General features: G+C 43.0%; 2 protein-coding genes across 4 annotated transcripts in view; one reads left to right on the top strand and one right to left on the bottom strand.

The window, feature by feature from the left end:
• IBTK (inhibitor of Bruton tyrosine kinase) overlaps positions 1-19070 on the bottom strand; it is a 125962-nt gene that overhangs the window by 45832 nt on the left and 61060 nt on the right. For all 3 annotated transcript variants that reach the window (XM_073589680.1, XM_073589678.1, XM_073589679.1), the window contains exon 18: positions 1674-1791. In XM_073589680.1, the coding sequence (XP_073445781.1) occupies positions 1674-1791 (118 nt within the window). The remainder of the gene's footprint in view (positions 1-1673; positions 1792-19070) is intronic.
• On the top strand, positions 16932-18768 carry LOC141100910 (uncharacterized). Its single transcript, XM_073589677.1, has 2 exons — positions 16932-17171; positions 17282-18768. Exon 2 carries the CDS (start codon positions 17517-17519, stop codon positions 18711-18713), a length of 1197 nt encoding a protein of 398 aa, XP_073445778.1. The 5' UTR covers positions 16932-17171; positions 17282-17516; the 3' UTR covers positions 18714-18768.

Raw genomic sequence — 19070 nt, 5'->3', positions numbered from 1 at the left:
CTCCCAAAATTTTAACATGACCCCCTCCATCACCATCCACACAAGGTTATAAATCACAGACCCCTTGTAGTATAAGTAACACCCAAGCATAGAATGTAAGTCCTCAAGGACAGGGTCCTCTCCCGTCTGTACCAGTCCATCATTGTAAATTTGTTTACTGTTAACGATATATATAACTTTGTATGTAACCCCTTCTCATGTACAGCACCATGGAATTAATAGCGCTATAGAAATATATAATAATAATAATAGCAACAACATGATGGTAACAGACCCTGTGCAATAATCATTCCCCTCTCCCCCACAGATTATAATCACACCCCTCCTATAGGATAATAATGACTTACCTCCCACCCCATAATATAATCACATCCCCCACAGTGCACCCTTATTGTATAAATATATGTATATTTCACCAAAACTGAATGCCATACACAATATCCCAAAATGCACAAAGTGCTACTGCTTCAATCTTTACATTAAGTGCATAAGTGGTTGAGAATTGCTCCCAGTGTGACACCAGATTACACGCCAGTGGCACACTGACAGAAGCGCAGAAAAACCCGAGTACTACTGTATGCTCATACATACAGTTAATCTGTCCGAGTCACAATCAACCATGCACAATGGCATCTTCAGGCAGAGCACAAACTGTAGCAGGTGGAATGAAGATGGGCATCTACATTAGACAAACATTACATGCTGTTGTGTGAGGGTGTCTTAAGGCCCCGTCACACTAAGCGATCTCGCTAGCGAGATCGCTGATTTTGTGACACATCAGCGATCTTGCCAGCGAGATCGCTGTGTGTGACGGGGTTCAGCGACCGGCCCCCCTGCTGGTTATCGCTGATCGTGCTCAAGCGGCCTGGGCCGTTTTTTGATCGCTGGTCTCCCGCTGGCCAGCACACATCGCTGCATGTGAGAGCGAGAGACCAGCGATCAGCGACGCTGGTTGCTAATGTAAACGTCGGGCATCCAAGAGCCGCGGCTCCTGGATACCTGCTGTTTACCTTGGAAACCGGCGTACACGCTGGTTTCCAAGGTAAATGTCGGGTATCCAGGAGTCATGCAGCTCCTAGATACCCGATGTTTACCTTGGAAACCAGCGTGTACGCCGGTCCGGTTTCCAAGGTAAACAGGGGGTATCCAGGAGCCGCGCGGCTCCTGGATACCCGACGTTTACATTAGAAACCAGCCTAACGATGTCCCAGCGATCCCATCATGTCGGATCGTTGGTGGGATCGCTGGGACATCGTCTAGTGTGACGGGGCCTTTACAGATTGTGAGGTAGGTGCAGATGATTTACACCCAGTAGCCCTACACAGTTACTAGCATACATTACTGTTCAGGTATATTTATTTAAATCTAGAGAGCAGTCTAGAGTTGCAGACCCCATGGAAAATATCCACATGCTCTAATAGGGCACATAAATATAGTATGGTCCTCAAGAAACGGCCCCTTTATTCCTAATGGCCAACTCAACTCCAGCATGTTGACCTCATTTTTTTCCCTTCCTTAGAAACAGCCAAATGACAATCTATGTGAAGCTTGATGGTATAACAGACCAAGAACCAATCCAAGGACTAGATCTGAGCACAGAGAGAAGTACGTTAGTGAGGATCTGTGTCAGACACGACATAAAAGAATGGAACAAAACAACGCACTCTTCATACCTGGCCTCCAATAAAGCGGCCATGTTTAGTCCGATGAACTGGAAGCAGGAAACTTTGAGCTGGTCGGCATTATATAACGCGGCAAGTTCCAACAATTCAGCAGCATTTTTCAAAGTCACTGAAATAGAGACGAGAACAAATTAAGACTTTTTAATTAAATCTACAAATAAGGATTTTGGTTTCCATGTGTTCATCGTCTTCAAATACATATGGCAATCTCCCAGCTGGCCTGCCTATGATAAAATCTGGGAATCTAATATAGAAAGCTCAATGTGGGTGTGTATGTATGTGTGTGTGTATGTATGTGTGTGTGTATGTATGTGTGTATGTCCGGGATTGGCATCCGCACCGTCGCAGCTACAGCCATAAAATTTAGCACAGTCACACGTCTGGACCCCGAGAGCGTCATAGGCTATGTTGTGAGGCGAAATTTTAACCCCGCACCTTCCAATTCACAAAACAATTTTGCCCCTATCTACATAATGGCGGAAAAATGTGTGTGTACCAAGCCCCGCCCCTCATTATGATGTCATAATGGTTGCCATGGCGACACTAATGTCATAATAGGTTGCAAGCCCCACCCCTCATTATGATGTCATAATGGTTGCCATGGCGACACTAATGTCATAATAGGTTGCAATGGCGAAGATGCTGTTACAATGGTTGCCATGGTGATGATGATGTCATAATGGGTATATGGGCACGGGACTATGGGATGGAGGATGTGTGATGGGTATATGGGCACTGGACTATGGGATGGAGGATATGTATGACGGTATATGGGCATGGGACTATGGGATGGTGGATATGTATGATGGGTATATGGGCATGGGACTATGGGATGGTGGATATGTATGATGGGTACAGGACTATGAGATGAAGGATGTGTGATGGGTATATGGGCACTCGACTATGGGATGGTGGATATGTATGATGGGTATATGGGCACGGGCCTATGGGATGGAGAATAATTATAATTTGTTATAACTAACCACAGTTAGTTACTATGCCCGGGCAGCGCCGGGCTCTTCAGCTAGTCTAATATATAAAGCTGAATTTGTGTGTATGTCCGGGATTGGCATCTGCACCGTCGCAGCTACAGCCATAAAATTTTGCACAGTCACATGTCTGGACCCCGAGAGCTACATAGGCTATGTTGTGAGGCAAAATTTTAACCCCGCGCGTTCCAATTCACCAAACAATTTTGCCTATTATTCTTATCATTTCTATGGTGTTATCGTCCTTCTGTAAAGCTGGAAATAACACAATTTATTACCATGCCAACACAGACCACCCTCTGACACAGACTGCAGGGGGAGCCCAGTATCACACAGGATAGGATTAGATACACGACTCAGCAGTCAGTATCACACAGGATAGGATTAGATACACGACTCAGCAGTCAGTATCACACAGGATAGGATTAGATACACGGCTCAGCAGTCAGTATCACACAGGATAGGATTAGATACACTGCACAGCAGTCAGTATCACACAGGATAGGATTAGATACACAGCTCAGCAGTCAGTATCACACAGGATAGGATTAGATACACGGCTCAGCAGTCAGTATCACACAGGATAGGATTAGATACACTGCGCAGCAGTCAGTATCACACAGGATAGGATTAGATACACAGCTCAGCAGTCAGTATCACACAGGATAGGATTAGATACACAGCTCAGCAGTCAGTATCACACAGGATAGGATTAGATACACAGCTCAGCAGTCAGTATCACATAGGATAGGATTAGATACACAGCTCAGCAGTCAGTATCACACAGGATAGGATTAGATACACAGCTCAGCAGTCAGTATCACACAGGATAGGATTAGATACACAGCTCAGCAGTCAGTATCACACAGGATAGGATTAGATACACAGCTCAGAAGTCAGTATCACACAGGATAGGATTAGATACACTGCTCAGCAGTCAGTATCAGACAGGATAGGATTAGATACAGAGCTCAGCAGTCAGTATCACACAGGATAGGATTAGATACACAGCTCAGCAGTCAGTATCACACAGGATAGGATTAGATACACGGCTCAGCAGTCAGTATCACACAGGATAGGATTAGATACACGGCTCAGCAGTCAGTATCACACAGGATAGGATTAGATACACGGCTCAGCAGTCAGTATCACACAGGATAGGATTAGATACACGGCTCAGCAGACGGTATCACAGGATAGGATTAGATACACGGCTCAGCAGTTGGTATCACACAGGATAGGATTAGATACACAGCTCAGCAGTCAGTATCACAGAGGATAGGATTAGATACACGTCTGAGCAGTCAGTAACACACAATAGGATTAGATACACGGCTCAGCAGAAAGTATCACACAGGAGAGAATTAGGTACACAGCTCAGCAGACATTATCACACAGAATAGGGTTAGATACACAGATACACATGTTGTTTATCAAAAGGCTCTTGAATGAGTTGAAGTTTAAAATACTATCAATACTTGGGTAATCGTTTAGTTAGTTTGTGTTGCAAATCTGTAGTGTTGAATATATGATGTGAAATGTTTTTATGTGCAATATAATAATTATAATTTGTTATGACTAACCACAGTTGGTTACTATGCCCAGGCAACGCCGGGCTCTTCAGCAAGTTAATAATAAAGTGTATAGGAACCAAAAGATCTGAATATATGTCAGATTTTTACATATCCCCCAAGATATAGGCTGCCACAAAAGGGGTTTGACAACAGTTTATTTTCCACTTCACTTTGGAAAAATACATCCACACTTGGATGAGCCACGCAAAAATTATTGGCAAGTGTTCGGCCACCAGTGGTCTTATTATTATGTTTAGTCCCATGTACATGAGAGGCAAATACACTTGTGAGGATTAGTTTAAATCTAGCCATACACTTTAGTTGGGGGAGGGTGAAACAAATCACTGAACAGATCTTCAAAGGGTCACATTACAGACTGAAAAAAAAAAAAAAAAAAAAGAGACCTCAACAATCGAGCGAGCCGACCACCTTGCACATATACGCTCAGAGTGCATGTGTTCTCAGGCAGTGGCTCCTCTCTTTTACCCATCTCTTTTTTCCCCATTCTTTGTTTTCGTTCCCCCCCCTGCATCCAAGAGCCATATTTTTTTTCTTATTTTTACAGCCATAAAGCCGTATGACGGCTTGTATTTTGTGGGATGAGTTGTACTTTTAAATGACACCATTCATTTTGCCACATGGTGGACTAGAAGAAGGGAAACATTTAATTTTGCAATGGCTTTTTTTTTTTTTGTTCAATACATGGTACAACTGACCAGGTGGTGTAATTCCCCAAGTCATTAAAAGTATGCAGACGCAAAATATATATAAAAAAAAAAAATGCAACGTGCTCATTTTTCGGGATATGGCACTGAGTGAGGGTTTACTTTGTGCACCCTGAGCAGACGGTTTTATTGATATTATTTTGGGGATAGATACGATGTTCTGATCGCCTGTTATTGCAATGTTGCAGTGACAAAAAAAAAAACAATTCCGGCGTTTGATTTTTTTTTCTCAATACGACGTTTACTGATCAGATTAATTTATTTTATATCTTGATAAACTGGACATTTCTGAACATGGCGGTACAAAATATGAGTATCTTTGATTTTTTACTTTATTTTTAATGGAGCAAAAAGGGGGTGATTTAGGCTATGTGCCCACGTTAGCGTTTATGACGCTCAGGAAACGGGTCTCCTTCCCAGAAAACGCGCGTTTTTTGCCACGATTTTTGCGGAAAAACCGCGTGTTTTTGATGCATTTTCTTCCGCACGTCTTCTGGGCTATAGAAAATAGCCAAAAACGTGGACCTAAGCGGAAATTAATGAACATGCTGCGTTTTTTACCGCTAAGCGTTTCCTTAGCGGTAAAAAAACATCCATTGGTACAAAAAGGCCAAAATGCATTAAAATGAATGGGATGCTTCTTTTAAGCGTTTTTTGATGCCCCGAAAAACGCATCAAAAACGCTTAAAAAAAAACGCAACGTGGGCACACGGCCTTAATCTTATTTAAAACATTTTTTGTTTTAAATTTTTACTGAACTTAATAGTCCCCTTAAGAGACTTGAATCTGTGATACTCTGATCGCCTATGTTATACATAGCAGTGCATCAGCACTGCTATGTATAGCAAAAAACACAATCTACTATGAATGACGGTGTTCATGGGAGTATCATGATGACAGCCACGTGGGTCATCAGTAGATCCTCGGCTGTCATGACAACCCATCGTCGTCCCACGATCAGGTGATGAACGCGCCAATGGGCGGGATCAATGACGCGCTTGCTGTCTGAGTATGTTATATCCTGCCATCACTGATTGACAGCGGCATTTAACTGGTTAACAGCCCCGGGTGGATCTGATCCACCCACGGCTGTTAGGGGTACTTCATGGCTGATTATATTAGCCATCAAGCGCGGGGGAAGAGGAGGGCTCAGCTTGTGAGCCTGCATCAGAGGCAGGGACACTACTGGTGATGTAAATATAAGTCATTGGTCATGAAGGGGTTAAAAGAACCAAAATCAGACACTCTCAAATTCGTCATGTCCAACCAGTCATCTGGAGCAGGGACAACACCATTCACATTAGACCAGTAATTGTCAAAACTATGAGACTGGTCTTACCAGTGAAACACAAGCTAGCTGTTGGTGAGGTGCAGCTCGGGATTTAGTTATAGCAAAAATGATCATTTAAGTACACAGAATGATATACACAATGTACATGTGTATGTCTGTGTGTTTGTATAGAGCCACAAAAAATCTCTCTTTCTCTACAAACAAATATTAAATTCCGCATTAAAATTGTGGGAGGAAAAATTCACAAAAGAAATACTATGACAAACACATCAGGCACAGGAATAGTATAAATAGTCAGTGTTATTCCCTCTATTAATTGAAAATGGCTATATGCAAAATATATAGCACTGAAGTATAATAATGAAAGGTGCTATGTGCAGTGGCATGTAAAATTGTTGGCACCCCTGGTCAAAATTACTGTTATTGTGAACAGTTAAAGATTAAATAATCTCTAAAACCTAAAGTTAAAGATGGCACATTTCCTTTGTATTTCAGGAAAAAAATACTTTTTATGATTTAAAAATTACAAAAATGGGCAGGTGCAAAAGTTTGGGCACCCTTAGAGATTGGTGTGCTTAGATAACTTTGACCAAGCTTTTAGGCCTTAATGGTATGCCTTGTTTACTATCAGCATCAGGAAATACCAGGTGATGCAAATTTCCCAGCTTTATAAAATTTCAGCCTCCTCTAACCTTGTGCCAAAAACCAGCAGCCATGGGTTCTTCTAAACAGCTGCCTAGCACTCTGCAAATGAAAATGGTGGAGGCCCACAAAGCAGGAGAAGGCAATAAGAAGATAGTAAAACATTTTAAAGTTGCCCTTTCCTCAGTTTGAAATGTAATTAGGAAATGACAGTTTACAGGAACAGTGGAGGTCAAGATAAGGTCTGAAAAACAAAGCAAAATTTCAGAGAGAGCTGCTCGTAGGATTGCTAGAGAGGCAAATCAGAACCCCTGCTTGACTGCAAAAGACCTTCACAAAGAATTAGCAGACTCTGGAGTTGTGGTACATTGTTATACTGTTCAGAGACACCTGCACAAATATGGCCTTCATGGAAGAGTGATCAGAAGAAAGCCTATCCTGCACCCTCACCATAAAATTCAGCATCAGAAGTATGCAAAAGAACATCTAAACAAGCCTGATGCACTTTGGAAACAAGTCCTGTGTACCGATGAGGTTAAAATAGAACTCTTTGGATACAATGATCAAAGCTATGTGTAGAGAAAAAAAGAGCACAGAATTTCAAGAAAAGAACATCTTGCCAACCAGGGTGGATCAATCATGCTTTGTGGGTTGTGTTTCAGCCGATGACACAAAGAACATTTCACGGCTAAAGGGAAGAATAGATTAAAGAAAATTTCAACAAATTCTTCATGCAAATATAACACCATCTGTTGAAAAGAAGACAGCTTCTACAAATGGATAATCATCCAAAACACACATTAAAATCCACAATACACTACCTCAAAAGGCGCAGACTGAAGGTTTTACCATGACCCTCACTGTCACCTGACCTGATTCATCATTGAAAATTTGTGGTTAGACCTCAAAATAGAGGTGCATGCAAGACGACCCAGGCATCTCACCGAACTGGAAGAATTTTCCAAGGAAGAATGGATGAAAATCCCTCAAACAAGAATTGAAAGACTCTTGGCTGGCTAAAAAAAGCATTTACAGGCTATGATACTTGCAAAAGGGGGCGCTACTAGGTACTAACCATGCAGGGTGCCCAAACGTTTGCATTGGTCAATTTTACTTTTTGTAATTGTTAAAATATAAAAATGTAAAAAGATGAAAATCTATATATGTTTTTTTGCCTAAAATACAAATGTATAATCTTTAACTTTAGCCCTTTTAGAGATGTCATCTTCAACTTGCATAACTGTTCACCATAACAGTAATTTTTACCAGGGGTGTGCATACTTTTACATACCACCGTGTGTGTGTGTGTGTGTGTGTGTGTGTGTGTGTGTGTGTGTGTGTGTATATATATATATATATATATATATATATATATATATATATATATATATATATATATATATATATATATATATATATATATATATATATATATATATACATACATACACACATATACACAGTGGGGCAAAAAAGTATTTAGTCAGTCAGCAATAGTGCAAGTTCCACCACTTAAAAAGATGAGAGGCGTCTGTAATTTACATCATAGGTAGACCTCAACTATGGGAGACAAACTGAGAAAAAAAAATCCAGAAAATCACATTGTCTGTTTTTTTTTCATTTTATTTGCATATTATGGTGGAAAATAAGTATTTGGTCAGAAACAAAATTTCATCTCAATACTTTGTGATATATCCTTTGTTGGCAATGACAGAGGTCAAACGTTTTCTGTAAGTCTTCACAAGGTTGCCACACACTGTTGTTGGTATGTTGGCCCATTCCTCCATGCAGATCTCCTCTAGAACAGTGATGTTTTTGGCTTTTCGCTTGGCAACACGGACTTTCAACTCCCTCCAAAGGTTTTCTATAGGGTTGAGATCTGGAGACTGGCTAGGCCACTCCAGGACCTTGAAATGCTTCTTACGAAGCCACTTCTTCGTTGCCCTGGCGGTGTGCTTTGGATCATTGTCATGTTGAAAGACCCAGCCATGTTTCATCTTCAATGCCCTTGCTGATGGAAGGAGGTTTGCACTCAAAATCTCACGATACATGGCCCCATTCATTCTTTCATGTACCCGGATCAGTCGTCCTGGCCCCTTTGCAGAGAAACAGCCCCAAAGCATGATGTTTCCACCACCATGCTTTACAGTAGGTATGGTTTTTGATGGATGCAACTCAGTATTCTTTTTCCTCCAAACACGACAAGTTGTGTTTCTACCAAACAGTTCCAGTTTGGTTTCATCAGACCATAGGACATTCTCCCAAAACTCCTCTGGATCATCCAAATGCTCTCTAGCAAACTTCAGACGGGCCCGGACATGTACAGGCTTAAGCAGTGGGACACGTCTGGCACTGCAGGATCTGAGTCCATGGTGGCGTAGTGTGTTACTTATGGTAGGCCTTGTTACATTGGTCCCAGCTCTCTGCAGTTCATTCACTAGGTCCCCCCGCGTGGTTCTGGGATTTTTGCTCACCGTTCTTGTGATCATTTTGACCCCACGGGGTGGGATTTTGCGTGGAGCACCAGATCGAGGGAGATTATCAGTGGTCTTGTATGTCTTCTATTTTCTAATTATTGCTCCCACAGTTGATTTCTTCACTCCAAGCTGGTTGGCTATTGCAGATTCAGTCTTCCCAGCCTGGTGCAGGGCTACAATTTTGTTTCTGGTGTCCTTTGACAGCTCTTTGGTCTTCACCATAGTGGAGTTTGGAGTCAGACTGTTTGAGGGTGTGCACAGGTGTCTTTTTATACTGATAACAAGTTTAAACAGGTGCCATTACTACAGGTAATGAGTGGAGGAAAGAGGAGACTCTTAAAGAAGAAGTTACAGGTCTGTGAGAGCCAGAAATCTTGATTGCTTGTTTCTGACCAAATACTTATTTTCCACCATAATATGCAAATAAAATGAAAAAAAAAAACAGACAATGTGATTTTCTGGATTTTTTTTTCTCAGTTTGTCTCCCATAGTTGAGGTCTACCTATGATGTAAATTACAGACGCCTCTCATCTTTTTAAGTGGTGGAACTTGCACTATTGCTGACTGACTAAATACTTTTTTGCCCCACTGTGTGTGTGTATATATACATACCATGAGAAAAAGAGAGACTGACACAATAATCAAGACTCCGACATACATTTGCCGTGGCTCTCAAGGAGTTGTTTTAAATGCAGATTTTAATATTTGTATACACTACCATTCAAAAGTTTGGGGTCACCCAGACAATTTTATGTTTTCCATGAAAACTAATACTTTTATGAATCAAATGATTTGCCAAATGAATTTAAAATCTAGTCCAGAGGTTCTCCCTTTGCAACAAATCCAGCATTGCAGACCTTTGGCATTCTAGCAGTTCATTTTCTGAGGTAATCTGGAGAAATTTCACCTCATGCTTCCAGAATCCCCTCCCACAAGTTGGTTTGGCTTGATGGGCATTTTTTGCGTACCATACAGTCAAGCTGCTCCCACAAAAGCTCAATGGGGTTGAGATCTGGTGACTGCGCTGGCCACTCCATTACAGATAGAATACCAGCTGCCTGCTTCTTCCCTAAATAGTTCTTGCATAATTTGGAGGTGTGCTTTGTGTCATTGTCCTGTTGTAGGATGAAATTGGCTCCAATCAAGCGCTGTCCACAGGGTATGGCATGGCATTGCAAAATGGAGTGATAGCCTTCCTTATACAAAATCCCTTTTACCGTGTACAAATCTCCCACTTTACCAGCACCAAACCAACCCCAGAGCATCACATTACCTCCACCATGCTTGAAAGATGGCGTCAGGCACTCCTCCAGCATCTTTTCAGTTGTTCTGCATCTCACAAATGTTCTTCTGTGTGATCCAAACACCTCGAACTTGGATTCGTCTGTCCATAACACTTTTTTACAATCTTCCTCTGTCCAATGTCTGTGTTCTTTTGCCCATATTAATCTTTTCCTTTTAGTAGCCAGTCTCAGATATGGCTTTTTCTTTGCCACTCTGCCCTGAAGGCCAGCATCCCGGAGTCGCCTCTTCACTGTAGACGTTGACACTGGCGTTTTTCGTGTACTATTTAATGAAGCTGCCTGTTGAGGACCTGTGAGGCATCGATTTCTTAAACTACAGACTCTATTGTACTTGTCTTGTTGCTCAGTTGTGCAGCGGTTCCTCCCACTTCTCTTTATACTCTGGTTAGAGCCTGTTTGTGCTCTCCTCTGAAGGGAGTAGTACACACCGTTGTAGGAAATATTCAGTTTCTTGGCAATTTCTCACATGGAATAGCCTTCATTTCTAACAACAAGAATAGACTGTCGATTTTCACATGGAAGTTCTTTTTTTCTGACCATTTTGAGAGTTTAATGGAACCAACAAATGTAATGTTCCAGATTCTCAACTAGCTAAAAGGAAGGTCCGGTTTATAGCTTCTCTAATCAGCCAAACTGTTTTCAGCTGTGCTAACATACTTGCACAATGGTTTTTAAACCATCCATTAGCCTTCTTAGGCTGGTTTCACATTAGCGTTTTTGTGCGCAGCGCATCCATCATGCGTACCTATGTTTAACATGTCGTACGCGTAGTCTTGCGTTTGCATGCGTTCGTCTGCGTTTTCATGCGCATGCGTATTTTCCAGGTGTGCGTCTAGATGCGCCGGACGCAACATGTTGTATTTTGGGGTCCGCCCGAAGGCGTCAAAAAACGCATGCGTACGTTTGCGCACTGAATGCATCAAAACAACGCATTATAGTCTCTGGGAACGCAGACATGTGCATGGACATGTGTTTTCCTGCGTTTGCGTATGCATGCGTTTTAAGAGTAAACATGACTAGACACTGGTTTAAACCACCCTCTAACACAAAGAAGCATTGTTTGAAATGTGAGTATAAAACCTAATGTCTGACTGTACTTTTTTCTCCATTTGTAACGCATGCGCATAAAAAACACAAACGCATGCATACGTTTCTACTTGCGCACGATGCGAAACTAGCCTTACACAGTTAGCAAACACAAAGTGCCATAAGAACACTGCAGTGATGGTTGTTGGAAATGGGCCTCTATACACCTATAAAGATATTGCATTACAAACCAGACGTTTGCAGCTAGAATAGCCATTTACCACATTAACAATGTATAGAGTGTATTTCAGAAAGATTTAATGTTAGCTTCATTGGAAAAACTGCTTTTCTTTCAAAAATATGGAAATTTCTAAGTGACCCTAAACTTTTGAACGGTAGTATACATCAATAAAATTATATTTATAGATATCTTTTCTTGTGGCTATTCACTCTTTTTATAGGTTTATTAACAGAAGTGATCATTTGCTGCACAGTCCTATGGACGCCGCAATATTTTGTCCACCAATTGAGAATTACTCGATGTTAGTATAGACTGGTGGTAAGGTGTCAGAAATAGCTTGACAAGTCCCACACTAGAATCCGGGCGGACACCCTTACATTAAACACCATAGTCTGAGTTCACAAGTAAACCAGAAGAAGTCAACAGCCTATTACAATATAATATAGTGTGTCTCTGTAATCACATAACATGTTTTTCTCCCCAACAGTAAATGTCATGAAGAAGACAAATAGCAGTTAATTTACTTATGGATTATCTATGTGGATCTTGGAGTATTCCTATTTGCCGAGCATTGCAGAATAAACAAACAGCAGAAAACTCATCCACGATCACGTTTCCTAGCAGCTGAGCAGTACATAGCATTGATATGTGGGAGGCATTCTTATTGAGGTCACTACAACTGAGGCTGGGTTTGGGAAAATCCAACTTGTGATATGGTTCAATTAAGGACGGAGAAGAATTGTGTATCATTAACGAAACCCTAGTTATATGCAGCAAAAACATGGCTTGTATCAGCTAATTTTTTTTTGTATGTAATGCTTTCAAAAATACAAGTGTGAATAGTATCAACTATTTGGTATGACCACCCTTTGCCCTCAAAACTGCATCAATTCTTCTAGCTATGCACACAGTTTTTGAAGGAACTTGGCAGGGAGTTTGTTCCAAACATCTTGGAAAAACTAACCACAGATCTTTTGTGGATGTAGGCTTGTGCAAATCCATCTGTCTCTCATACAGCGTTCAAGCACCTATTCAGTGGCTCTGTCATGGCTTACGTCCAACTCCCTTCCCCACCTGCAAAATGGGTTTTGAGTGTATGCAACGATGGGGCCATAGACTGCAACAGTGCCGACAGAGTGAACACATGCTCTGATGGGCATCATTTTCGGGCGTGTACGCCTACTTGAGGTGGACACTCAGACGTAGTAGATAATCATTTACCGCTCTCATAATGCCTCTTCATTACTATGACCATGTGGTAACCAGACCAATGTCTGGCTTAAATTGCATCAAAGTCTAAAGAGTGACTCATCGATGAAGACGACAGACCTCCATTACAGCCTTTGGTCTCCATCTGGAGATCATGTAGGCATTGACATGAAAATGCCATCACGAGGAGGTGTTACACCGGTCTTACTCCTGGGATTATGGTATAGGGTAGCCAGACCCTTTTATTCTTCATTCCAGGTACACTAACAGCTTAGCGTTAAGTTGATTTGGTCATGAAACCATTTCTCCATAGTGTCCTAGCAGCCGTTTTTCAGCATGATAATGCAAGGCCACACGTTGCTCATGCTACTTTGAGCAGCATACGAAGCTTAGTGTTCCGTTTCACTTAGCGACGCACCAGCGATCCCGACAACGATACAACCAGGTAAGGATCGCTGGTGCATCGCAAAATAGTCGCTAGTAAGTTGCCAAACAGGCAGATCTCTTCAGCGATGCAGCAACGATCAGGCGAGCCCTGTAACGACCTCACCGGTCGTTGGTACTTTGTCACACAGCAGCTTTTCAGACGATTCCCGCCTGTGTCCCTGAGTTTAGCGTCGCCGAGGTCGCTCGTCGGCGTCAAACACAACGATGCACGCTGGCCAGCGGGACGCCAACGACAAAAAAAATGGCCCAGGACATTCGAGCACGATCAGCGATATCCAGCGGGGGGGCCGGTTGCTGCTGCGTGTCACGTGTAGCGAGATCGCTGTTGCGTCACAAAATCAGTGACGCTTCAACGATCTCGCTGTGTGAGAAAGGGGCTTTAAACATGTTTCCACTCCCAGCAGCATCTCCAGACTTTTCTTCCATCAAGAACATCACTGATCAGTAATTACAAAAGGGGGCTGCCAGCAGCTGATATGGTTTGCATGGCCAAGTGCATTTTTTTTGGCACAATATTCTGACACCCATAACTTTATTTTTCTGTAGAAGTACCTATATCAAGGCTTTTTTTGTGGAGGATTTACTGGTACCACTTTTTGGTACATACTACTTTTTGATCATTGTTTTTTGGTGTTTTTTTTGTAGTAGTAGGTATACACAAAAAAAATTGAATCTGGAAGTTCTTTCAAATACTAATTTTACAGAGTTCACGATGACGTATAATTAGCAAGTTAATGTTATTCTGCAGGTCGATACAATTACATTGATAGCCAATTTAGAACTTTAACGTTTTACTACTGTTTCACAAGAAAAATCACGTAAAGAAAAAAAAAAACATCATAGAGACCTAACACTTTAATTTTTCTGTTTCCAGAACTGTATTATGTCTTGTTTTATGCTTATCGAGCAGTAATTTTTATTGGTACCATTTTGAAATACAAATGACTTTCATTATTTATTTATTCTGGCTAAGAATAACAAAAATAGCAAAAATGGCAGTTTTTAATTTTTTCTCCCACATTCGCCAAATGGGATACAGTTTCCTGATACAGTTTTATAGTTTGGGTTGTTACTAACATTTTTGCTTGTTTGGTTTTAAAGAGAAAACATTTTTTATTAATATAATTGTGATTTTATTATTTTTAACTTTTTTTGTAACATTTAAAACATTTTTCTTTTTCCGGTAATTACCAGACCTACAATGGGGCTTGAAAATTCAATCCTTTGATCGAATTAATAACACTGTGCAACAAATTTCAGGGAAGTTCTTGCACCTGTGACAGCTAGGGGGCACTGTGTGGGCGATGACCGATATGTATCACAGTTTGGGTGGCCCTGTGATGGAAGCTGGAACGTGTATTGATCAGCAGAGGTACTGCTGGTTTATGTTTTATACTAGGGAAGATTCCAGGTGACTTGGTGAGGTGGGTGGGACCAGTCACCTACAAACACACCCAGGGGCATGTGTCTGAACGCCCAAAGTAAAGCCTGTGTGTGTGTGGCTCTGTGGAATAGGACCTTTAGTGCGGTCATGACCATGTGATCCATACCTCACCTCACCTGTGGGTGTGGTTATGGACCATATAATGTGATCAGGGTGGGTCACATGCAGAGAGTGGGTGTACCTGAATGGTGCAGACTGCAAGGTCCTCCCTGGAGCACGTGGCAAGACTTTGGACCCAGTGAGACCTGTGTGTGTTGGACGGTCCCCAGGAAGGGACGGACATCCTGAATAAGGAGCTGCTATGAGGTAACACCAGACAGGGTGAAATAACCGTGTTTAGGCTATAGAGCCTGCGTGCTGGACATGGCACAGCCTGTGTGACCACAGGGCTAAGAGAGCGGAGCTCGATTATGAACATTCTTCTGTCTGATATAAGGCTGGTTTCACATTTGCGTTTTTTAGCGCTGGAAAAAAACGCATACGTGCGCATGCGATTTTTCCCCTATATTTAACATGGGTGCGCATACCTGCGCGCTTGTAAGCGCATGTATGCGATTTTCATGCGCTGCGTTTTTTTGGGGTGTGCGTTGGTATTTTCCAGACGCAGCATGTTGCATTTTTTGGCCCTGGAAAAAATCGCATGCGCACGTTTTGCGCTAAAAATGGCCATTATAGCCTATGGATGCGCATACGTGCGCACTGGCATGCGCAGGTATGCGTTTTTTTAGCGCTGCGTTTTTTGGGTGGTGTCCACTTTTTATCCTAGTTAGAATCTTCTAAAGTCAAAAAAAAAAAGTCTATATAAAGGAGGTGCCTGCCAAAACTCTGCCACTACTACACTGACAGATTGAAGAGCAGACAGTCAACCAAGAACCCATTATATCAGCGAAGAATGTGAGTATATTACATTATATGCCTGTCCTTTTAAATTATGTATGTACTAATGATTTTTATTATTTTTACATGCAGTATGTCTTCAGAATCCGAGTATTCCCCATCGCGGCAGGAATTGGCGCAAGCAGACCGTGAGGTGATTATTTTCGTGCATCTGGTAAGTATATCTGCTGCTTCTCCAAATCTCTTACGTTTTTTTCAACTTTCTTAAGACATCGTCATCATCATCTGCGGACGGGACTAGTGAGGGCGAAGAGCAGGAGCAGCGAAGCCAAGTCCCGGTGGTGATACGGAATGTAAGTATCAAATGATTTGTAATGTTCTTTATTTTTTATCTTCTATTTTTACTCTTTTTTTTGTTTCTTTTTTTGTAACTTTTTATTCAATTTAAATTTGATTATTCTAATGAATGTGTTTTGTCTAGGTTCCACAACGGGATGAAGACGTCTACCTGGATAATGAGCAGCTCATCAGCCTGGTCCAGGAGCGTTCGCCGTTGTGGGACAGCCGTGACCGGCTGTACAAGGACAATGTGGTGACCCGGCGGCTATGGAATGAGGTGGCCGCAGCGTTGATGGATGGCTGGGACAGCGCCACAGCATCCTCCAAAAAGGCGTTTAGTGAGTATTTCCCTGCTCTGTATTGTGCCGCAGTGACTGTTGTCCTTGACGGCACTGTTGGGTTTCGTGCTAGGCGTATTCTAGCAGGAAACCCAACAGTGTCATCGGGGTCTACAGTGACTGCTTTGAGTATTGTATTGCTACATTGTGCCGCAGTGACTGTTGTCCTTGACGGCACTGTTGGGTTTCGTGCTAGGCGTATTCTAGCAGGAAACCCAACAGTGTCATCGGGGTCTACAGTGACTGCTTTGAGTATTGTATTGCTACATTGTGCCGCAGTGACTGTTGTCCTTGACGGCACTGTTGGGTTTCGTGCTAGGTGTATTCTAGCAGGAAACCCAACAGTGTCATCGGGGTCTACAGTGACTGCTTTGAGTATTGTATTGCTACATTGTGCCGCAGTGACTGTTGTCCTTGACGGCACTGTTTTTTTTTTTTATCAACAGTGGACAAAGTCCGAACACGTTGGCGTTCGATCAAGGACCGCTTCAACAGTGATGTTCGTGCTGAGGGCCAGGTTCGCAGTGGATCTGCGTCAAGGACCAGAACTAGATACCGTCACTATCACGCGTTGCAGTTCCTAAGACCGGTCCTTGCCACAAGATCGTAAGTATTATACATTTTGGGTTTTTATTTTTATTAATCTGTGTTTTTCTAATCCACAGCTGATGCTTCTTGTAAAGGCATGGTAGTAATGATTTTCCTTTCTTCCACAGCACCTGGAGCAGCACCCTGCAACCTGGCCCTGGAGCGGTCCTTCCTCGGACGTCCTCTGACCCGTCCCAGCCATCCGACAGCCAGGAAGCACCTTGCAGGTCAACCACACACACAGCTGGTGACCAGGAAGCTGGGCCATCAGGTGTTCCCCTGTCCCAGGTCTCTGCCACTGGTTATGCGGGCACTACCCGCCAGCGGCAGAGGGCCTTGGACAGGAATGTCTTGCCCGAGTTTATGCATTTGAGCGAGACATTTAATTCCAGCCTCAAGTCACTGTCCGACAGAGTTGAAAGCGGTTTTGCACTCATGGAACGTGGTTTTAACCACTTTGAACACCGCTTCAATTCTGTAGAACAGCGCCTTGACCGTCTGGAGGCCGACCTCAACAGACCAGCACACCATTTTTTTAGTAAGATTGAAAAGGGCATGGCGGAACACCTTAGTCCTGATCAACAGCTGAATGTGCTGCAGGCCTGCAACAATGCTTTCTTGCAGGCTATGCAGCATAATCGGTACGGTCAGCAGTCAGTGGTGTCCTTTCCACCTGTGCCACCATTGACTCGCTTCACCTCACTACCTACTTGTGCTGCATACCACTGCACGGACACCTCTATTCAAAGCCAGGACACCCACCGTTACACCACCACAAGTCTGAGTGCAGCTGGTCACTTCACCGACACCACCATGGCAAGCGCTGCTCCTGTCTGGAGCACCACCGCCAATCCCATGCATGTGTGGAGCTCAGCCACCACTAGGCAAACATGGAACAGCCCTGCCGCTACAACAACATGTAGTAGCCCTGCCACCACCACTCTGCAAACCTGGACCATCACTGCCGCCACCAGTCCTCCTGCAAGGACGAGCACTGACAACGAAGAGCAGCAGCAGCCACCTCAGCAGCAGCAGCCACCTCAGCAGCAGCCACCTCAGCAGCAGCCGCCACCTCAGCAGCAGCCGCCACCTCAGCAGCAGCAGCAACCACCTCAGCAGCAGCCACCTCAGCAGCAGCCGCCACCTCAGCAGCAGCAGCCACCTCAGCAGCAGCCGCCACCTCAGCAGCAGCCGCCACCTCAGCAGCAGCCGCCACCTCAGCAGCAGCAGCCGCCACCTCAGCAGCAGCAGCCATACCAGCAGACGGGGGACCTACATTCCATATTTGCCCCTAGTTCAAGGCGAAATCAATCAAGGCGGGCATTGGGCCAAAGTCGGTCCAGGCACACAAGCCTACGGCGACATGCCATTACAACTAATGTACCTGAACAGATTTCCTCTCCTACAAGTGTTCCTAGTTTAATTCCCTTAACTGGACTACCTTCCCCCACAAGTTTTGTTGCCCCTTCCCCTCAAACACCGTCTTCAACTGCAAGTGTTGCATATTCCCTGCACACCCCCAAATTGAAACCATCTGCCCCCAAACGCCGTAAAAAATAATTTTTAGGTTTATTTTTGTGATAAAAAATAAATTTACATTTGTGGTTCACCATTACTAAGTTTCATTAATGTTGTTTGCGCCGCTCACACACACTGATGGGTAAATACATGTTAAAAACCAACCCAAGGCCTAGTATAGTCATATGTGAAATAACATGGACTAGTATAGTCATTCCAAGGCCTAGTGTAATAACTCTAGTTTTACCAACTAGAATCTGGTTTCATGAAAAACAAACTGTTGAAACTTGTCTTAAAAATAATTATCTTTCTAGTTTCACCAGTTTGTTTTTTGTGAAACAAGATTGTTAAAAATCGAGTTATTACAGTAGGCCTTGGTATGACTATACTAGGCCGTGG

The sequence above is a fragment of the Dendrobates tinctorius genome, unplaced genomic scaffold (assembly GCF_039654945.1).
Source record: "Dendrobates tinctorius isolate UK_male_01 unplaced genomic scaffold, ASM3965494v1 ptg000111l, whole genome shotgun sequence".
NCBI classification, from domain to species: Eukaryota; Metazoa; Chordata; class Amphibia; order Anura; family Dendrobatidae; genus Dendrobates; species Dendrobates tinctorius.
This window is presented reverse-complemented; position numbering and strand designations above follow the sequence as displayed.

Bases quoted from the DNA above. Each gene is read 5' to 3' on its own strand.
- LOC141100910 (XM_073589677.1), top strand. From the start codon at position 17,517: ATGCATTTGAGCGAGACATTTAATTCCAGCCTCAAGTCACTGTCCGAC.